This window comes from Rhinopithecus bieti, unplaced genomic scaffold (assembly GCF_001698545.2).
Source record: "Rhinopithecus bieti isolate Rb0 unplaced genomic scaffold, ASM169854v2 scaffold_18548, whole genome shotgun sequence".
Lineage (NCBI taxonomy): Eukaryota > Metazoa > Chordata > Mammalia > Primates > Cercopithecidae > Rhinopithecus > Rhinopithecus bieti.
Window position 1 is genome coordinate 3,478,830 of NW_016809526.1, and position 20,789 is coordinate 3,499,618.

General features: G+C 37.3%; 1 protein-coding gene across 1 annotated transcript in view; it reads left to right on the top strand.

The window, feature by feature from the left end:
- AK9 (adenylate kinase 9) overlaps window positions 1–20,789 on the top strand; it is a 176,175-nt gene that overhangs the window by 108,270 nt on the left and 47,116 nt on the right. The window contains 5 exon segments of the mRNA XM_017889625.1: window positions 3,472–3,561; window positions 4,035–4,214; window positions 4,217–4,234; window positions 4,593–4,708; window positions 18,941–19,153. Coding sequence (XP_017745114.1) covers window positions 3,472–3,561; window positions 4,035–4,214; window positions 4,217–4,234; window positions 4,593–4,708; window positions 18,941–19,153 — 617 coding nt within the window.

Sequence of the window (20,789 nt, forward strand, 5' to 3'; positions counted from 1 at the left end):
AGCCAGGATGGTCTCGATCTCCTGACCTCGTGATCCGCCCGTCTCGGCCTCCCAAAGTGCTGGGATTACAGGCTTGAGCCACCGCGCCCGGCCCCCAGTGATTCTTATACATACTAACAGTTGAGAACTACTGCTATAGGAAAAAAATTTTGCCTGAAAAAAAGGTTTTGTAAATTTTTCCTTATATCATGGAAAAGCACAGTAGCATGCCTGAGAAAATCTGATCCTGAAAATAAAAACTCTAGAATGATTTAGCTGTACACTGTATCTGCAGGTCAAAATTAATGAATATATTGAATAGAAATTTGAAAAATGTCTATTAAAGACAGTGAGCATAGTTCTGATATAGTTGATGTTGAACTGTGTGTTTCAAAATCATACATCCATCCAGGTTTGATAAAAATATGTGCTAACTATAGAAAATATGGAAATCATACAAATAGAAAGATGGGGGAAATCGTCATTGATCTGACAACAAAAGGCAACGATACCTAACATTCTAATGTATTTCCTTTTAGCTTTTTAAAGCATGGTGTTTTGTTTGTTTTGTTTTTATCTAACTGTGATCCAATTAGACTTCAGCCTGAGAGAAAGGTTTCCTCTCAGACATTTTTAAAGTCCTACAAGAGAGTTATTTTCAATAAACAATAACTATTTATATGGAAATTATTTGTTTATAAACTTCCTTCAGATAGCATTTTGGAAAGAGACAACTTCTCCACATTGTTGAATGCTCATTAGTGTGGCCAGTTTTTTCCAGTCCACTAGAACAGGCTGTGCATTTCTGTAGCTTTGTGGTATTAGGATCATGATAATTCCATTTGGATTTCTCCCAAATTCCACATGACTCCATTCCTGAGATTTTAATTTTGATTCATCTCTTAGTCATCTGGTCTACATCTTTGAGCAACTTTTTAAGGATCCAGGGTGGCATATTTTGTGATATTTCTGCAAATCTATTGCTTTTGCACATATAAAACAACTTAGAAGCTATTAAATTATTGTCATAACCTTTTCTTCTCAGAATTCCTCATGTTGACATTGCTTTGTCTTCTACACATGGAAAAGTCAAGATATTGCCTCATTTCTGTTCTTTTCATTCTTTTCCTGCAGGGATGCTCAAAGGATCCTTTTCAATGCCATTATTTGTTAAAACTTTGCTGATATGTGAATGATTTACCCTGGAATTCATTGAGCTCTTTTTGTCTTCATATCACAATCTTTGTCTACCTAAAAATGCCTTTTTTCAGTTATTGTTTCAGATTCCTTTTCAGTATCGTTTATTATTTTTGGTCAGATAACAATTGTTTCTCAACCACGTTAGTCTTCTTTTTCCTAATAGTTCTCATCTCTTTGTATTTTTTCTCTGGATTCTTCAGAGACTTGTTATCCTCCGTGTCACTGGTTTGCCTTCTCCACTTTATTGCCTCTCTACTAATGCGTTTTTAAAATTTTTTATTTCAATAGTTTTAGGGGTACAAGTGGGTTTTGGTTACATGGATGAATCACATATAGTGGTGAAGTCTGGGGTTTTAGCATACCTATCACTCAAGTAGTGTACATTGTATCCTATAGGTGGTTTTTCATCCCACACTCACCTCTCACCCTGCTCCCTTCTGAGTCTCCAGTGTCCATTATACCACTCTATATGCCTTTGCATACCCGCAGCTTAGCTCTCACTTATGAGAACATTCCCAATGCATATGTTAACTCTACTATTGCATTTTAGATTTCCTTGCATTGTTTTCTTATTTCAGTTACCTTTCTTGTATTTCTGCCTTTATTTTAGGTTGGTCTCTCTTTATGCCTCATGATTTTTATTTCATAGACTCAGTTGTTCTCTTGGTTTTTTAGTACTCCAAGCATACATCTTGTAAAATTTACTCTGCTTTATATAAGAAATTGTCTTCAGAAGTAAAATTTTCATCTGAATCTTTGGATCAATACTCTCTTTTTCTTCATCAATTTTATTTTTGTTGTTTTTGTGGACTTACCTTGGGTGAAGCAGAATATTTCCAACTCTTCATTTACCAACAGGAAGGGTAGGTAGAATATTTATAAGAACCCTGCCCCCCTACCCTGACCACCAGACACATGTACCTTTCACTTAGACTTCTTTCCTGGCACTCTCAGATATAGACCTGTTATATCTGATACAGGTTAATGCAAATCAACCTAGTTCAAGTTGTAATATTTAGTAAGTATTCATCTTATATGGCTCTTCTAGACTAAGGCTAGATCTTCACCCCCAACTATTGCAGTCTTTGATTAAGCCAGAGAAGCTAAGGTATTGTAGAATTATCTGTATATTCTTGGTGTTCTTTTTTCTCTTCCATGGTTTATAATGATTTTCTTAATCGAGCAACCTACAATTAAACATGCCACCACCAGGCCAGCCTCAGGCTTGTCCCCTTCTACTTCCTGCTCTATTGAGTATTAAACATTATAGATCCTGTTGAAAGAGGACCCAAGTATTATTTTAGCTACCTCAGAAGACAGTTTCCACAGTGTTACAGAATATGTGTGTGTGTGTATATACATATAGATTTATGTATTTTTGTCTTTGCAAAACTTGTGTTTCAGAACTAGGAGCGGAGTAGGATGAAAAGACAGATAATTAGGCCTGCCTTCCCTGAAACCACCTCTGCTGGATCTGTATGTGCAGCATGTCTTATATCCTTCAGGAACACAGTTTTCAATCTATACATTCGACAGTGAAATTAGTTGAGATTCTCTTAAATCTCTCCATGCCTATACCTACAGCTGGGACTTTGCAATATCATCATCTCTCATTGCCACTTTGTGGTCTTTTTTGGTGTATCTTCTTGAAAATTTTCTTTTTTAATAGAGATGGTGTCTTGCTCTGTCACCCAGACTAGTGTGCAGTGGCATGATCAAAGCTCACTGTAACTTGAACTCCTGGGATCAAGTGATCTTCCCACCTCAGCCTCCCATGTAGCTAGGACCACAGGTATGAGCCACCATGCCTGGCTAATTTTCATTTTTTGTAGGGATGTGATCTTGCTGTGTTGCCTAGGCTGGTCTTGAACTCCCGGCCTTAAGTGATTCTCCCACCTCTGCCTCCCAAAGGCTGGGATTACAGGCATGAGTCACAATGCCTGGCTTCATGGGTATTTTAATAAGAAATTAAAAGGAATATCAGGTATTATTAGTCTACTGCCAAATTAAAAGAAGTTTGATTAATATTTAACAAATTATCAGCCAGAATTGTATGTATCATGTGTCAATTATTATTCTAGTCCATGTCTTTTTATGTATTTAAGAATGTTCTTTATTTTCTGCCTTTTTAATTATGTATTCTTATGCCATTTTTTCCCTAACAAAAACTGTACTTTCTATTAGACATTTCATATACAATTTAAACTATTTGAAGTGTTCTTTGTGCCAAAACATTCATAAAGGAATAAAGTTTTAAAATTCAAACACTAACTATTAGATTTCTTTCTTAAGTATCTGAGCCTATTGAGGAAACTACAGTGGAAACAGAAATCCCAAAAGGATCCAAAGAGGGCCTGGAAACTGAAAAATTATCTGAAACAGGTTAGACTGTAAAATGAAAGTAGTTAGTGCATAAAAGTACTTTCCATATTTTCTTATAATGAGTCCCTAATTTTAGGCATAGTAGGTGCTTCATACTTATTTCTTTCTATGTTGTATGCTAATTGACATACATAAATATTTGGCTTACTACATTAAAAGTCTATCAAACCAGTTTATAACACTGGTTTTCACACAAATTTGTTTTATACATTTTTTGTTAACAGTTAAAGTTTCCTTAAGAAACTCATGTTAATTATCCAAAAGCTTGAGTTTTAGTAACAGGTAAATATACATCTACAGCAAATATAAGAACAAAGCATAATTAAATTATAAATTTATGAATGTATATTGTTGCTTAGAATATTTTTTTCAACTGTTTAAAAATATTACAAAGTATAAGTTATTTTGGCAATATGGCTAACGATAGGATATTTAAAGCCCCTTTTTTCTTTCCTTTGTCTTTTACTCAAAAGTTGTACTACCTGAGTTTCCAGAAGACTCTTACCCTGATGTTCCTGAAATGGAGCCATTTAAAGAGAAGATTAATTCTTTCATCATCCTCTGGAAACAGCTGGAAGCAACAATTAGTGAGGCTTACATTAAAATTTTAAACTTGGAGATTGCTGACAGAACTCCACAGGAATTACTTCAAAAGTAGTTGAGACTATGGAAAGTAAGGGCTTTAATCATAACATTAATTATCAAGAGCAGGCAATAGTATTAGAAGCATTTTGAAACTTGAAAGCCTTCCTTGATGGTTTATGAAGTAAATGTTCAATATATGCAAGGCTGATGTATAAAATACTTAGCAACTATCACAGTGCAGGTCCTGACCAATCAGAACAGCTACGTGGTCCAAACACCTCTGGCCATACTGACCAGTTGTCACATAAGGAACTTACAAAGGCCTATTTGCATACATATTTAATCTAAGAGACTAATAATAATAATTAATTTTCTTAACCTTATGGTAATATGCTAATAACTTTTTTGCTAAAAATATTTTCCCCAATGATTCTCTTTTTCTCTAGAACCATTTCAATATACTGCATGGGAGTTAACTGGGGAAGATTATGAGGAAGAAACAGAAGACTACCAGACTGAAGCAGAGGTTGATGAGGAGCTAGAGGAAGAGGAAGAGGAAGAGGCATGATTCTTTTATTTCTACTCATCCTCGTTTGTGAAGTCATTGAAAATATGCAAATAAGAGTGGTAACTATCACTTTTGGACCCCAAGTGAATGGACATTCTCATTTGCACATACATTCTCCCTCTGCCTCAGCATCACTTGACCCCCCTGAAATTCCAGGCTATGTAGTATGAAAAAAGACTCATGAAAAGATAAAAGGAAACTACTTTAACTTTTTTACATGGAAAAAAGTTTAAGTTTTAAATACATAAATATTTTATAAATTTAGCAGAAGTGGTGGTTGTAACTAAAAGAGGCTACTTGCATGAAAATAATGAGCAGTGTTCTCAGTTAGGAGCAACCCATATTCAGGCCCCGTCCACTCCCTTGGCATCAGAATTTGGACAACTACTCTCATTTGATAGCTGTCCAGTTCAGACATCTATCAGTAATGAAACAGGAAGTGGTTCTTTTAATTTGAAGCTTTATAAATGTTATGTTATTAAGTTATATAAACATAGACTTGTGATTAACTGGGTTAAGTTGCCTGACTTAAACCCAAATATGTATGTGTCAAACTACAAACAATATGTAGTGTGATTCTGATAACAGGTTTTAGTACTTTATCACTAAGGAACTGGAGAGCCTTTCTTTGGGATGACTAAAGGATGTGGGTTTTGTCCCACTCAGATGCAGATTCTTTTCTTTCATCATCCATCGTCTGCCATGTCTGCTGTTGTTCTTCTGTGTCCCACTCTGGCCCACCATAAAATGATCTCTGGTATCTGCAGACAATTATCAAGCCGGCTATAATACTCAAAGCTTATATTTTAAAGTATGGTCTTCATTAATAATATATATTTTTTTAAAAAAAACCCTCCCAATTCACAGAGCATTGGGTAAGGTACTAACAAGGGTCTAGCCTTAGGAATGGGGAATAACTAGATCTAGCACAAATGAAACTTTGGCCCCACCTATCAAAAAGCAAAAGCCAAAAGGATCAAACTGCTTCCAAGTAACCTAACTGTGTCCAAGAGCAATGCTCAAGAATATTTATGGGAATACAAAGTAAAATTATAGTAGCCACTGAAAGATTGTGAGACCTGCAAACAGGCAGAAAAATATGACTCACATTGAGGAGAAAAAGTAATCAACTGAAATGGATTCAGAACTGACAAAGGTGTTCTTAGAATTAGATGACAAGGACAGTAAAACAGTTGTTATTCTATACATTCAAAAAGTTAAACAGAGATATAGAAGATATAATAAATACCTCAATTGAACTTTTAAGCTTGAAAAGTACAGTATATGGAATGAAATATATATTAATGGTATGACCGCAGTTTAGCCACTGCAAGAGAAATAGCAATAGAAACTGTCCAAAATGAAACAACAGAGGAAAAAGATTCTGAAAAAAAATGAGAAGAGCATCAGTGATCTGTGGAACAACTTCAAGCAGCCTATTATACAGAATGCTTGGGACCAGAAGTGTTTCTGATTTTAGACTTTTTCAGATTCTTGAATATTTGCACAATACACATCACTTGAGTATTTTTAATCTGAAATCCAAAATGCTACATTTTCTTTGAGTGTCAGATCACTGCTCAAGAAGTTTTAGAGTTTAGAGCACTCCAGACTTCAGATTTGGGGATTAGGGATGCTCAACGTGTACATATAGTTCAGATCTACAAAAAGTATGCATGAGGGGGATTGAAGAAATAATGGCCAAATTTTTTCTAAATTTTGAAAAAAAATTACAAGCTCTCAGATTCAATATGCCCAATAAATAAACATGCTCAAGCACAAGAAACATGAAGAAAATATTATAATACCAAGTACATCATATTCAAATTGCTCAAAACCAATTTTAAAAATAAAGGAGAAAACAGATATGCCACATATACAGGGACAAAGATAAAGATGACAGCATATTTCTCATCAAAAACAATGCAAGAAGAGAGTGGAGCAACATCTTTAATGTATTGAAGAGAACAAAAAAAACTGTCAGCCTGGTGCGGTGGCTCATGACTGTAATCCCAGCGCTTTGAGAGGCCAAGGCGAACACATTGCTTCAGCTCAGGAGTTCAAGACCAGCCTGGGCAACATGGCAAAACCCCATCTCTACAAAAAATACAAAAATTAACCAGGCATGGTGGCGCACACCTGTAGTCCTAGCTACTCGGGAGACTGAGGTGGGAGGATCACTTCAGCCCAGGAGGTCAAGACATCAGTGAGCTGAGATCACACGCTGCATTCCAGCTTGGGCAATAGAGTGAGACCCTGTCTTAAAAATAAATAAATAGGCCGGGCACGGTGGCTCAAGCCTGTAATCCCAGTACCTTGGGAGGCCGAGGCGGGTGGATCACGAGGTCAGGAGATCGAGACCATCCTGGCTAACACGGTGAAACCCCGTCTCTACTAAAAGAAATACGAAAACTAGCCGGGCGAGGTGGCGGGTGCCTGTAGTCCCAGCTACTCAGGAGGCTGAGGCAGGAGAATGGCGTGAACCCAGGAGGCGGAGCTTGCAGTGAGCTGAGATCCGGCCACTGCACTCCAGCCCAGGCGACAGAACGAGACTCCGTCTCAAAATAAATAAATAAATAAAAATAAAATAAAATAAACTGTCAACCTAGGATTCTGTGTCCATTGAAACCCTCTTTTAAAAACAAGGGCAAGCTGAGCGTGGTGACTCACGCCTGTAATTCCAGCACTTTGGGAGGCCAAGGCAGGCAAATCATGAGGTCAGGAGTTCAAGACCAACCTGACTAACTTGGTGAAACCCCATCTCTACTAAAAATAGAAAAATTAGCCAGGTGTGGTGGTGCGCACATGTAATCCCAGCTACTCAGGAGGCTGGGGCAGGAGAATCACTTGAACCTGGGAGCCGGAGATTGCAGTGAGATCGTGCCATCGCACTCCAGCCTACGCAACAGAATGAGACTCCTTCTCAAGAAATAAAAATAAAAAAATAAAAACAAAGGCAAACTGAAGACTCTGTTAGACACACAGAAGCTGAAAGAAAGCAGCCAGACACAGGTGGCTTCCATGATGAATTCTGCCAAATCTTGAAGAAAGAAAGAAAACCAATTCCATACAAACTGTTCCAGAAAATTGAAGAAGAGAGAATACTTCCTAGTCATTCTATGAGATCAGCAGTGTTCTGATACCAAAACCAAAGACATTAAAAGCAAGGAAAGAAAAGCAAACTGCAGTCTAATATCACTCATTAACGTACAGACATTCTTAACAAAATTTAGCAAATCAAATCCAAAAATGCACGAAAAGAATAATACACCATGACCAAGTGGGACTTATCTTGGAAATTCAAGTTTAGTTTAACGTTTGAAAAGCAATCAATGTAATTCATATGTTTCATCATATGAAACACTGATTGTTTGAAAAGCAATCAATGTAATTCATCATATGAAGAAACTGAGGGGGAAAAACGTGATAACCTCAATAGATACAGAAAAAGCATTTGACAAAATTCAACATCTATTACTGGTAAGAAAAAAAAGATGAAGGGAACTTCCTTGGCTTGATAAAGGGTATCCACAGAAGGTTTCTAACTAACAGCTAATGTCATACTTAAGGGTAAAAGTCTGAATGCCTTTTTCCTAAGATGAGGATGAGGAAAGGATGTTCACTCTCACCACTTCTATTCAACACTATACTGAAGGTTTGGCTACTGCATTCAGACAAGGAAAATAAATAAAAGGCATTCAGATTGAAAAAGAAAGACACAACTATCTTTATATATAGGAGATAAGATTTTCTATTGTGATAGGCTGAATAATGGCACCCCAAAGAAGTCCATGTCCTAAGCTGTGAATTGACACCTGTGAATGTTACCTTATACAAAAAGGGATTTTGCGGATGTGACTAAATTAAGGATCTTGAGATAAGGGAGTCATGATGGATTATCCACGTGGACCAATGTAATCACAAAGGTCCTTATAAGAGGAAGACAGGAAGTCAGAGAGAAGGTGCTTTGAAGCTGGCTTTGAAGATAGAGAAAAGGGCCATGAGCCAACCCTAGAAGTGGAGAGGCAGGAATGGATTCTCTCCTGGGGCCTCCAGGAGGAATTAACCCTGTCAACAAATTCACAGTAGCCCCATAAAACTCTCTGGGCTTCTGATCTCCAAAACTGTAAGAAAATACATGTTTGCTGTTTAAAGCCACTACATTTGTGGTAAGTTGTGTAAGCAGCATTATGAAATTAATACATCTATGTAGAAAAGCCAATGGAATCAACGAAAAAGCTACTAATAATTGAATTTAGCAAAGTTTCAGGACATAAAATCAATATACAAAAATCAATTTTATTTCTATATGTAAGCAATAGACAATCAGAAATTGATTTTTAAATGCCTTTCAAAATAGTGTCAAGAAAATGTAATACAAAGGGATAAATTTAGCAAAAGATATCCAAGAACAATACACTAAAACCTACAAAATTGTGCTGAGAAAAATAGAAGAAAGCCTACATAAATGGACCGATAGATATACCATGGCTGAGCATGGTGGCTCATGTCTGTAATCTCAGCACTTTGGGAAGCCGAGTCAGGCAGATCACTTGAGGTCAGGAGTTCAAGGCAGCTTAGCCAACATGGCGAAACCCCTTCTCTATTGAAAATATATAAATTAGCCAGGCGTGGTGGTGTATGCCTATAATCCCAGCTGCTGGCAAGGCTGAGACACGAAAATCGTTTGATCTCGGGCAGTGAGCTGAGATCGTGCCACTGCACCCCAGCCTAGGTGACAGAGTAAGGCTCCATCTCAAAAAAGAAAAAAGAAAAAAAAAGTAGATATACTATGTTCACAGGTCAGAAGACTTAATATTGTTATATCAATTCTCCCCAAATTTATCTACAGCTTCCATATAATCAAACTTTAAAACCCAGCATACTGTAGTAGAAACTTATAAATTGATCCTAACATTCATTTGAAAATGCAGAGTACTTAAAATAATGTAAACAAATTTTAGAAAGAATAACCAAGTAAGAGAATTAATACGTTTGATTTCAAGATTAATTAATTATAAAGTTATAGCTATCAAAATAGTGTCACTGGCATAAAACAGCAAATAGATTAATAGAACACAAGGGAGTCCAGAAATAGAGCTACATATATATGGACAATTGATTATTGACAAATCTACAGAGGCAATTTAGTGGAGAAAGGACAGTCTTTTTGACTTTTTAATAAATAGTGCTGGAACAATTGGAGATCCATATGCATAGTGAACTTTGAACCAAACCTCACATGATATACAAAAACTAACTTAAAATGTATTATAGGCCTAAATGTAAATTATAAAACAATAAAACTTCTGGAAGAAACCTAAGAGAGAATCTTTGAGACCTTGGATTAGGCAAAAATTTCTTAGACATGACGCCAAAAGCAGAATCCATAAAGAAAAAAATGATAAATTGGCCTTCATCAAAAGTGAGAACTAAACTATTTTTTTAAAAAAAACACTATTGGCCGGGCGCGGTGGCTCAAGCCTGTAATCCCAGTACTTTGGGAGGCTGAGACAGGTGGATCACGAGATCAGGAGATCGAGACTATCCTGACTAACACGGTGAAACCCCGTCTCTACTAAAAAATACAAAAAACTAGCCGGGCAAGGTGGCGGGCGCCTATAGCCCCAGCTACTTTGGAGGCTGAGGCAGGAGAATGGCCTGATCCCGGGAGGCGGAGCTTGCAGTGAGCTGAGATCCGGCCACTGCAGTCCAACCTGGGCGATAGAGCGAGACTCTGTCTCAAAAAAAAAAACCACTATTAAGAGAATGAAAAGACAAACTTGGATAAAATATTTGCAAATCACATATCTGATGAAAGTCCTTATATCCAGAATATATAAAGAACTCTTAATACTCAATGAGAAAACAAACAACCCTTTTTTTTTAATGGAGAAAAGATTTTAACAGACACCAGATACTTCAGATATTAGCCAAATATACAGATGGCTAATAGGTACATGAAAATATGTTCAACCTCATTAGTCACTAAGGAGGTGAAAATTAAAATCACAATGAGACACTATTAGATAATGATTAGAATGCCTAAAATCAAAGACTGACCATACCAAGTGTTAGCTAGGATGCAGAATAACTTGAATTCTTATATACAGCTCATGGGAATATAACTTGGTACAATCACTTTGGAAAATAGTTTGGCAATTTCTTAAACACATAAATATACATCTACCATAGCAACCAGTCCTACCACTCCTAGGGATTTATCCCAGAGAAAGGAGAACACATGCCCAAAGACTTGATGAGTGGTCGCAGCAGCTTTATTTGTAATGGCTTCAAATTGGAAACCATTCAGTAATTCATCAACATAGGAGGAGGGGTGACTGCTGTCTCTGTGAACCAGCAGACTTAGCCTCTCCTCTTGGTAGTTCTGAGGAATCCAAGCAGCCCAGATGAGTGGGTTTCCCCTCAGCAAAACACACCTGCTCCACCAAGGGACAAAGTACTTCTTTAAATGGGTCCTGCTCCCTGTGCCACCCAATTGGGTGAGAACTTCCAACAGGGGTTGTTAGATACCCCATACAGGAGTGATCCTACTGGCCATCAGGCTGGCATTCCTTAAGGTCAAAGGTCCCAGAAGAAGGAGCAGGCACCCATCTTTGCTGCTCTCCAGCCCCCTCAAGTGACATCTTCAGTCACGGGGGCAAATCAGATGAGTAGTGCCTGAACTGAACCCCCAGCAAGCTGAAGCAGCCCTACAGAAGAGGGACCTGACTATTGAAAGGAAAACAAACAAGCAGAAAATGACAACAACAGCATCAATAGCAACAAAAAGGCCCCCACAAAATCCCATCCAAGAGTCAGCAGCATCAAAGACCTAAACCTGACAAACTCACAAAGATAGAAAGAATCAATGAAAAAATGCTGAAAACCCAAAAGGCCAGAGTGCATCTTCTGCTCCAAATGATTGCAACATTTCTCCATCAGGGGCATGGAACTGGACGGAGGATCAGATGGGTGAATTGACAGAAGTAGGCTTCAGAAGATGGGTAATAAAAAAATTAAGATGAGTTAAAGGAGCATGTTAACCTTGATAAAAGGTCAGATGAATTACTAACTAGAATAATCAGTTTAGAGAGGAACATAAATGACCTGATGGAGCTGAAAAACACAGCATGAGAACTTCATGAAGCATACACAACTATCAACAGTCAAATTGACCAAGCAGAAGAAAGGATATTGGAGTTTGAAGACCACCTTACTGAAATAAGACATGCAGACAACAATAGAGAAAAAAGAATGAAAATGAATGAACAAAGCCTCCAAGAAATATGGGACTTCCTAAAAAGAAACCTATGATTGATTAGAGTACCAGAAGGAGACAGGGAGAATGGAAACAAGCTGGAAAACACACTTCTAGATATTATCCAGGAGAACTTCCTCAATCTAGCAAGACAGGCCAACATTCAAATTCAGGAAATACAGAGAACACCATTAAGATACTCCGTGAAATCAACCCCAAAACACATAATCATCATATTCTCCAAGGTTGAAATGAAGAAAAAACTGTTAAGGGCAGCCAGAGAGAAAGGCCAGGTAACATACAAAGGGAAGCTCATCAGACTAACAATGGATCTCTCAGCAGAAACTCTACAAACCATAAGAGACTGGGGGCCAATATTCAACATTCTTAAAGAATTTTCAACCCAGAATTTAATAGCCTAGCCAAACTAAGCTTCATAAGCAAAGGAAAAATAAAATCCTTTCCAGACAAGCAATGCTGAGGGATTTCATTACCACCAGACCTGCCCTGCAAGAGCTCCTGAAAGAAGCACTAAATATATACTGGAAAGGAAAAACTGGTACCAGCCACTGCAAAAATACACCAAAATATGAAGACCAATGACACTACAAAGAAACTGCATCAGCCAGTGTGTAAAATAAGCAAATAGCATCATGATGACAGGATCAGATTCACAATACTAATCTTAAATGTAAATGGGCTCAATGGCCCAATTAAAATGTACAGAATGGCAAACTAGATAAAGAGCCAAGATCTATTGGTATGCTGTCTTCAAGAGACTCATCTCACATGCAAAGATACACACAGGCTCAAAATAAATGGATGGAGGAAAATTTACCAAGCAAATGGAAAGCCAAAAAAAGCAGGGATTCTCTTATTCTCTGACCAAATGGACTTGAAACCAATAAAGATCAAAAAAACAAAGAAGGGCACTATATAATGGTAAAGGGAACAATTCAACAAGAAGAGCTAACTATTATGAACATATATGCACCCAATGCAAGAGCACCCAGATTCATAAAACACGTTCTTAGAGACCTACAAAGAGACTTAGAATCCCACGCAATAATAGTGGGAGACTTTAACACCCCATTGTCAGTATTAGATCAATGAGACAGAAAATTAATTAGGATATTCAGGACTTGAACTCAGCTCTGGATCAAGCGGACCTAGTTGATGTCTACAGAACTCAGTACTCCAAATCAACAGTATATATATTCTTCTCAGTGCCACATGGCACTTATTTTAAAATCAAACACATAATTGGAAGCAAAACACTCCTCAGCAAATGTAAAAGAACTGAAATAATAACAAACAGTCTCTCAGACTGCAGTGCAAGCAAATTAGAACTCAGGATTAAGAAACTCACTCAAAATCACACAATTTCATGGAAATTGAACAACCTGCTCCTGAATGATTCCTGGGTAAATAATGAAATAAGGCAGAAATCAAAAAGTTCTTTGAAACCAATGAGAACAAAGAGACAATGCACCAGAATCTCTGGGACACAGCTAAAGCAGTGTTAAGAGGGAAATTTATAGCACTAAATGCCCACATCAGAAAGCTAGAAAGATCTCAAATCAACACCCTAACATCACAATGAAAGGAGCTAGAGAAGCACAAGCAAACTAACCCAAAAGTTAGCAGAAGACAAGAAATAACTAAGTTAAGAGAAGAATTGAAGGAGATAGGGACACGAAAAAACCCTTCCAAAATATCAATGAATCCAGGAGCTGGTTTTTTAGAAAATTAACAAAATAGACCACTAGTTAGACTATTGAGAGAGAGGAATCAAATAGATACAATAACAAATGATAAAGGGGATATCACCACTGACCCCACAGAAATACAAACTGCTGGGCCAGGTGCGGTGGCTCACACCTGCACTCCCAGCACTTTGGGAGGCCAAGGTGGGCAGATCACCTGAGGTCAGGAGATTGAGACCAGCCTGGCCAACATAGCGAAACCCCATCTGTACTAAAAATACAAACATTATCTGGGTGTGGTGGTGCACGTCTGTAATCCCAGCTACTCGAGAGGCTGATACAGGAGAATAGCTTGAGCCTGAGAGGTGGAGGTTGCAGTGAGCAGAGGTCATACCATTTCACTCCATCCTAGGCTACAGAATAAGACTCCATCTCAAAAAAAAAGAAAAGAAAAGAAATACAAACTGCCATCAGAGAATACTATTAACACCTCTATGAAAATAAACTAGAAAATCTAGAAGAAATGCATACATTCTTGGACACATGCACCCTCCCAAGACTAAATCAGGAAGAAGTTGAATCCCTGAAAAGACCAATAACAAGTTCTGAAATTGAGGAGGTAATTAATAGCCTATCAACCAAAAAACGCCCAGGATCAGATGGATGCACAGCTGAATTATACCAGAAATACAAAGAGGAGTTGGTACCATTACTTCTGAAACTATTCCAAACAATTGGAAAGGAGAGACTCCTCCCTAATTCATTTTATGAAGCCAGCATCAGCCTGATACCAAAACCTGGCAGAGACACAACAAAAAAAGAAAGCTTCAGGCCAATATCCCTGATGAATACCAATTCAAAAATCCTCAATAAGATACTGGCAAACCAAATCCAGCTGTGCATCAAAAAACTTATCCACCATGATCAAGTCAGTGTCATCCCTGGGATGCATGGCTGGTTCAACATACACAAATCAATAAATGTAATCCATCACATAAACAGAACCAAAGACAAAACCACATGATTATCACAATAGATGCAGAAAAGGCCTTTGATAAAATTTAACATCCCTTCATGTTAAAACTCTCAATAAACTAGGTATTGATGGAACATATCTCAAAATAATAAGAGCTATTTGTGACAAATCCACAGCCAATATCATATTGAATGGGCAAAAGCTGGAAGCATTCCCTTTGAAAACCAGTACAAGACAAGGATACCTTCTCTCACCACTCCCATGTAACATAGTATTGGAAGTTCTGGCCAGAACAATCAGGCAAGATAAAGAAATAAAGAGTATTCAGATAGGAAGAGAGGAAGTCAAGTTGTCTCTGTTTGCAGATGACATGATTTTAAGATCTAGAATACCCCATTATTTCAGCCCAAAACTTCTTGAACTGATAAGCAACTTCAGCAAAGTCTCAGGATACAAAATCAATGTGCAAAAATCACAAGCATTCCTATACACCANTCAAGTCAGTGTCATCCCTGGGATGCATGGCTGGTTCAACATACACAAATCAATAAATGTAATCCATCACATAAACAGAACCAAAGACAAAAACCACATGATTATCACAATAGATGCAGAAAAGGCCTTTGATAAAATTTAACATCCCTTCATGTTAAAAACTCTCAATAAACTAGGTATTGATGGAACATATCTCAAAATAATAAGAGCTATTTGTGACAAATCCACAGCCAATATCATATTGAATGGGCAAAAGCTGGAAGCATTCCCTTTGAAAACCAGTACAAGACAAGGATACCTTCTCTCACCACTCCCATGTAACATAGTATTGGAAGTTCTGGCCAGAACAATCAGGCAAGATAAAGAAATAAAGAGTATTCAGATAGGAAGAGAGGAAGTCAAGTTGTCTCTGTTTGCAGATGACATGATTTTAAGATCTAGAATACCCCATTATTTCAGCCCAAAAACTTCTTGAACTGATAAGCAACTTCAGCAAAGTCTCAGGATACAAAATCAATGTGCCTGAATCACAAGCATTCCTTTACACCAACAGTAGGCAGGCAGAGAGTCAAATCCTGAATGAACTCCCATTCACAATCACTACACAGAAAATAAAATACCTAGGAATACAACTAACAAGGGATGTGAAGGACCTTTTCAAGGAGAACTACAAACCACTCCTCAAGGAAATAAGAGAAGACACAAACAAATGGAAAAACTTTCCATCCTCATACATAGGAAGAATCAATATCATGAAAATGGCCATACTGCCCAAAGTAATTTATAGATTCAATGCTACTCCCATCAAACTACCATTGACATTCCTCCCAGAATTAGAAAAAAACTATCTTAAATTTCATATGGAATCAAAGAAGACCCTGTGTAGCTAAGACAATTCTAAGCAAAAAGAACAAAACTAGAGGCATCACGCTACCTGACTTCAAGCTCTGCTGCAAGGCTACAGTAACCAAAACAGCATGGTACTGGTGCCAAAACAGACATATAGACCAATGGAGCAGAACAGAGACCTCAGAAATAATACCACACGTCTACAACCATCTGTTTTTCAACAAATCTGACAAAAACAAGCAATGAGGAAAGGATCTCCTATTCAGTAAATGGTGCTGGGAAAACTGGCTAGCCATATGCAAAAAACTGAAACTGTACCCTTTCCTTACACCTTATACAAAAATTAACTGAAGATGGATTAATGACTTAAATGTATAAGCCAAAAGCATAAAAAACCCTAGAAGAAAACCTAGGCAATACCATTCAGGACATGGGTATGGGCAAAGACTTCAGGACAAAAACGCCAAAAGCAATTGCAACAAAAGCCAAAATTGACAAATGGGATCTAATTAAACTGAAGAGCTTCCACACAGCAAAAGAAACTATCATCAGAGTGAACAGGTAACCTGAAGAACAGGAGAAAATTTTTGCAATCTACCCATCTGACAAAGGTCTAATATTCAGAATTTATGATGAACTTAAACACATTTACAAGAAAAAAACAACCCCATCAAAAAGTAGTCAAAAGATATGAACAGACACTTCTCCAAAGAACACATTTATGTGGCCAAAAACATGAAAAAAAAGCCCAACATCACTGATCATCAGAGAAATGCAAATCAAAACCACACTGAGATACCATCTCATGCCAGCCAAAATGGCGATTATTAAAAAGTCAGGAAATAATAGATGCTGGTGAGGCTGTGGAGAAATAGGAATGCTTTTACACTGTTGGTGGGAGTGCAAATTCATTCAATTATTGTGAAACACAGTGTGGCAATTCCTCAAGGATCTAGAACCAGAAATACCATTTGACCCAGCAATCCCATTAGTGGGTATATACACACAGGAATATAAACCATTGTACTATAAAGACACATGCACATGTATGTTTATTGCAGCACTATTTACAATAGGAAAGACATAGAACCAACCCAAATGCCCATCAGTGATAGACTGGATAAAGAAAATGTGGTGTATATATACACCATGGAATGCTATGCAGCCATAAAAAAGAATGAGATCATGTTCTTTACAGGGACATGAATATAGCTGGAAGTCATCATCCTCAGCAAATTAACACAGGAACAGAAAACCCAACTCACATGTTCTCACTCATAAGTGGGAGTTGAACACTGAAAACACATGGACACAAAGAGGGAAATAACACACACCAGGGCCTGTTGGGGGGTAAGAGGAAGGAATGTAGAGGATGGGTCAATAGGTGCAGCAAACCACCATGGCACATGTGTACCTATGTAACAAAACTGCACGTTCTGCACATGTATCTCTTTTTTTTTTTAGAAGAAACAAAGAAAAAGCTAAAAAAAAAAATTATAAGAACTTGAAAGGATTTTACCCCCCAAAAAATCAATTACTAAAATATGGGCTTAGGAAGAAAGATAAAACTAAACAAAATAACAGATGGGGAGGCTTTATAGGTCATTTCTTATGTACACCTTCATTGATTAGATAATTCCCTGTATTTTTTGAACATCATAAGAAAAAATCATTATTTTCCAGCTCATTTTGAAGCTTGCTTTTGATTTTTGTTTGTTTGTTTGTTTAGACGGAGTCTCACTCTGTCACCCTGGCTGGAGTGCAGTGGTGTGATCTCGGCTCGCTGCAACCTGCACCTCTCCAGCTTAAGCGATTCTCCTGCCTCAGCCTCCTTAGTAGCTGGGATTACAGGCACATGCCACCACACCTGGCTAATTTTTATGTTTTCAGTAGAGAAGGGGTTTCACCATGTTGGCTAGACTGGTCTCGAACTCCTGACCTCATGTGATCCACCCACCTCAGCCTCCCAAAGTTCTGGGATTACAGGCATGAGCCCCCGCAGCCAGCCAAAGCTTGCATATTCTGATATAAATATCAAATAAAAGTAGTAAAAGGAAAGGTTAGTCTCACTTTTGCACCTTTATAGAAAGTTGGTTGTATCTTGTTTTGCGAAAAGGAGTATGAAGTAAATAAGTATGTAAAGTATTCCATTTGTATTTTTTTAAATAGTATATTTGTGCCTAAATATATATCTATTTTTATAGGTATATTGGTAGGATTTTTTTAATGAGTCTGGGAGATAAAACTATTAAGAATGCTAACATAGTACTGGAAGAAAAAAGGTGAAAGGAGATTTTCACTTTTGTACATTGTAATGTGTTTTGAATATTTTACAGTAAGCATGTATTTTATATCATAAAAAACATTTTTTAAATGTATTTCCCTTGCTTTAAATAAATTGAAAGAATCCTTAAGGGACTTTGCACATATTTTCTTTATCATAAAAGAAAATACATTTTACACTTTCAATTGAGCTAAATAGGATATTTCCAAATTATTATTTGATCATATATCCACTTAATAGCAAAGTAAATTCTGAGGCATCTCTCATTTTATTTGCCATGGGTAAGAAGTTGTGATCTTGGCTCAGCTTTTACTTTTAGGAAAAAATTTTATTTTAGAAACTGACCTCACAGTGACCCAGCATCAACACATTCCGGAGTTTTTCATTACATCTATGTTGGTAGAGGACTGAGGGCACCTTCATTCTCAGTGCTGCTTTATTTTCCTCATGAAAATAGAGAAACTTAGGATGTGCACTTAGAGTAATATATGAGAAACTGATTTTTAATTAATTAAAATAATATAAGGACTGGCCCTTTGTGGATTGTTTTCAAGTTGCTACAGATTAAATATTATTCAAGAAGCATTTAAAAAAATTCTCTCCATCAAAATACTTTTTAATTTAATGTTCTCCAAACTTTGAATAACGTTTCTAGGGTGAAGATAAAATTAAGGAGAGAAAGAGGTTTTTGGGAGACACAAAACACTTTTGTCCAGTAGTCCTCAAAGAAAACTTCATCCTACAACCAGGAAACACAGAAGAAGCAGCCAAGTATCGAGAAAAGATCTACTACTTTTCAAGTGCTGAGGCTAAAGAAAAGTTTTTGGAGCATCCTGAGGACTATGTGGCTCATGAAGAACCACTGAAGGTGAGGCAGTATTCCTATCTTAATGATTGCTCCCACAGGATTTTTTCAGGACTGATTACCAATTGCTACCAATTTACTTAAGGGTGAAGTCCCCAATCTGATATTACAATATGAAGAAAATATCTAAGTTCAAAGAACAACTTTTTGGAATATAACATAAAATAATTATCTATTTTGATTTCTGTAGTAATTGCTTGTGTCAAACCAGCACTTAATAACTGCCTTTTTAGCTGAAGTAAAAATAAAACAAAACATAAACAAAAACAAACCCCACAGCTGGATGAATTCCTTACTATAGTGAGGCCAGTCATGCTAGTTAGTCTCTGAGAGCAGAGCAGGATGATGGTCTTCTACAGGATTTTGGAGAAGAGTGGAATTCAGGGATTGGTGAACTTTCAGAGGCATAAGTGGGTTGGCATCTATGGAAGTAAGATTAGTGACACTGCTATTGACTGGTTCACACTCAGAATTGTTATAGGGGTAAGTCCATCCTGATTGGTAAGTTTCAAGAGTGAGGGCTGACACTGGCTGGTTGGATTGCAAAAATGTGTTTCCTGAAGTGAGTTTACCCTGATCAATTAAACCAATTTAAAATTGGTTGAGTGGCTGTTGTTACCATGGCTATCCAATAGTCATTTTTTAGTGGAGCATTGTTATGGAGGAGAAGGACACTTTGATGAATCTTCCCTGGACATTTTTCTGTTACAGCTTTGGCTGACTTTCTCAAAACACTCTCATCATAAGCAGATGTTATTTCTCTTTGGCCCTCCAGAAGCTCAACAAGGAAAATGCATTGAGCCTCAAAAAACAAACTTGCCGTGACCTTTGTGCTTGACCAGTCCACTTCTGCTTTGACTGGACCACTGCCACCTCTTGGTAACCATTGCCTTGATTGTGCTTTGTCATCAGGATCATACTGATAAAGCCATGTTTCATCTCCTCTACAGTTCTTCAAACAAATGCTTCAAGATTTTGATCCCATGTGTTTAAAATTTCCATTGAAAGCTCTGTTTTTGTCAGCAGATGATCTGGGTGCAACAGTTTTGGCAATCATAGAGTAGAAACTTTGCTCAACTTTAATTTTTCAGTCAGAAAAATTGTACACTGAGCCAATGTAGACGTCTAGGCGTGTTGGCTATTGTTTCTGCTGTTAATCATCAGTCCTTGTCAATTGGGCCACAAACAAGATACATTTTTTTCCTCACAAATTTAAGTGGGTGGTCTGCTGCTACAGGCTCCATCTTCAACATTGTCTCATCCTTTTTTCAAGCAAATTGTCCATTTGTAAACTGCTGATCTCTTTGGGGCATTGTCCCCAGAAACCTTCATAAAGCATCAATGATTTCACCATTTTTCTTCCCAAGCTTCACCATAAATTTGATGTTTATTCTTGCTTCAATTCTAGCAGAACTCATGTTGCTGTGATCTATTGCCTTGTTTTACATCATACTGATGTCTTATCTTTCTTAGTGCTTCAAACTAGATCCTGTTCAGACATGTTATACAAGTCCATATGAGTTTATTTGGTGCAAAAAAAAGTGAATCCATGCATAGTTTTTCATAATATGCATTTTCCGTCAACTTTTTGAAGACCCCTCATATTTTAGATTTTGAGGAAACTCCATACTGTTTTCAT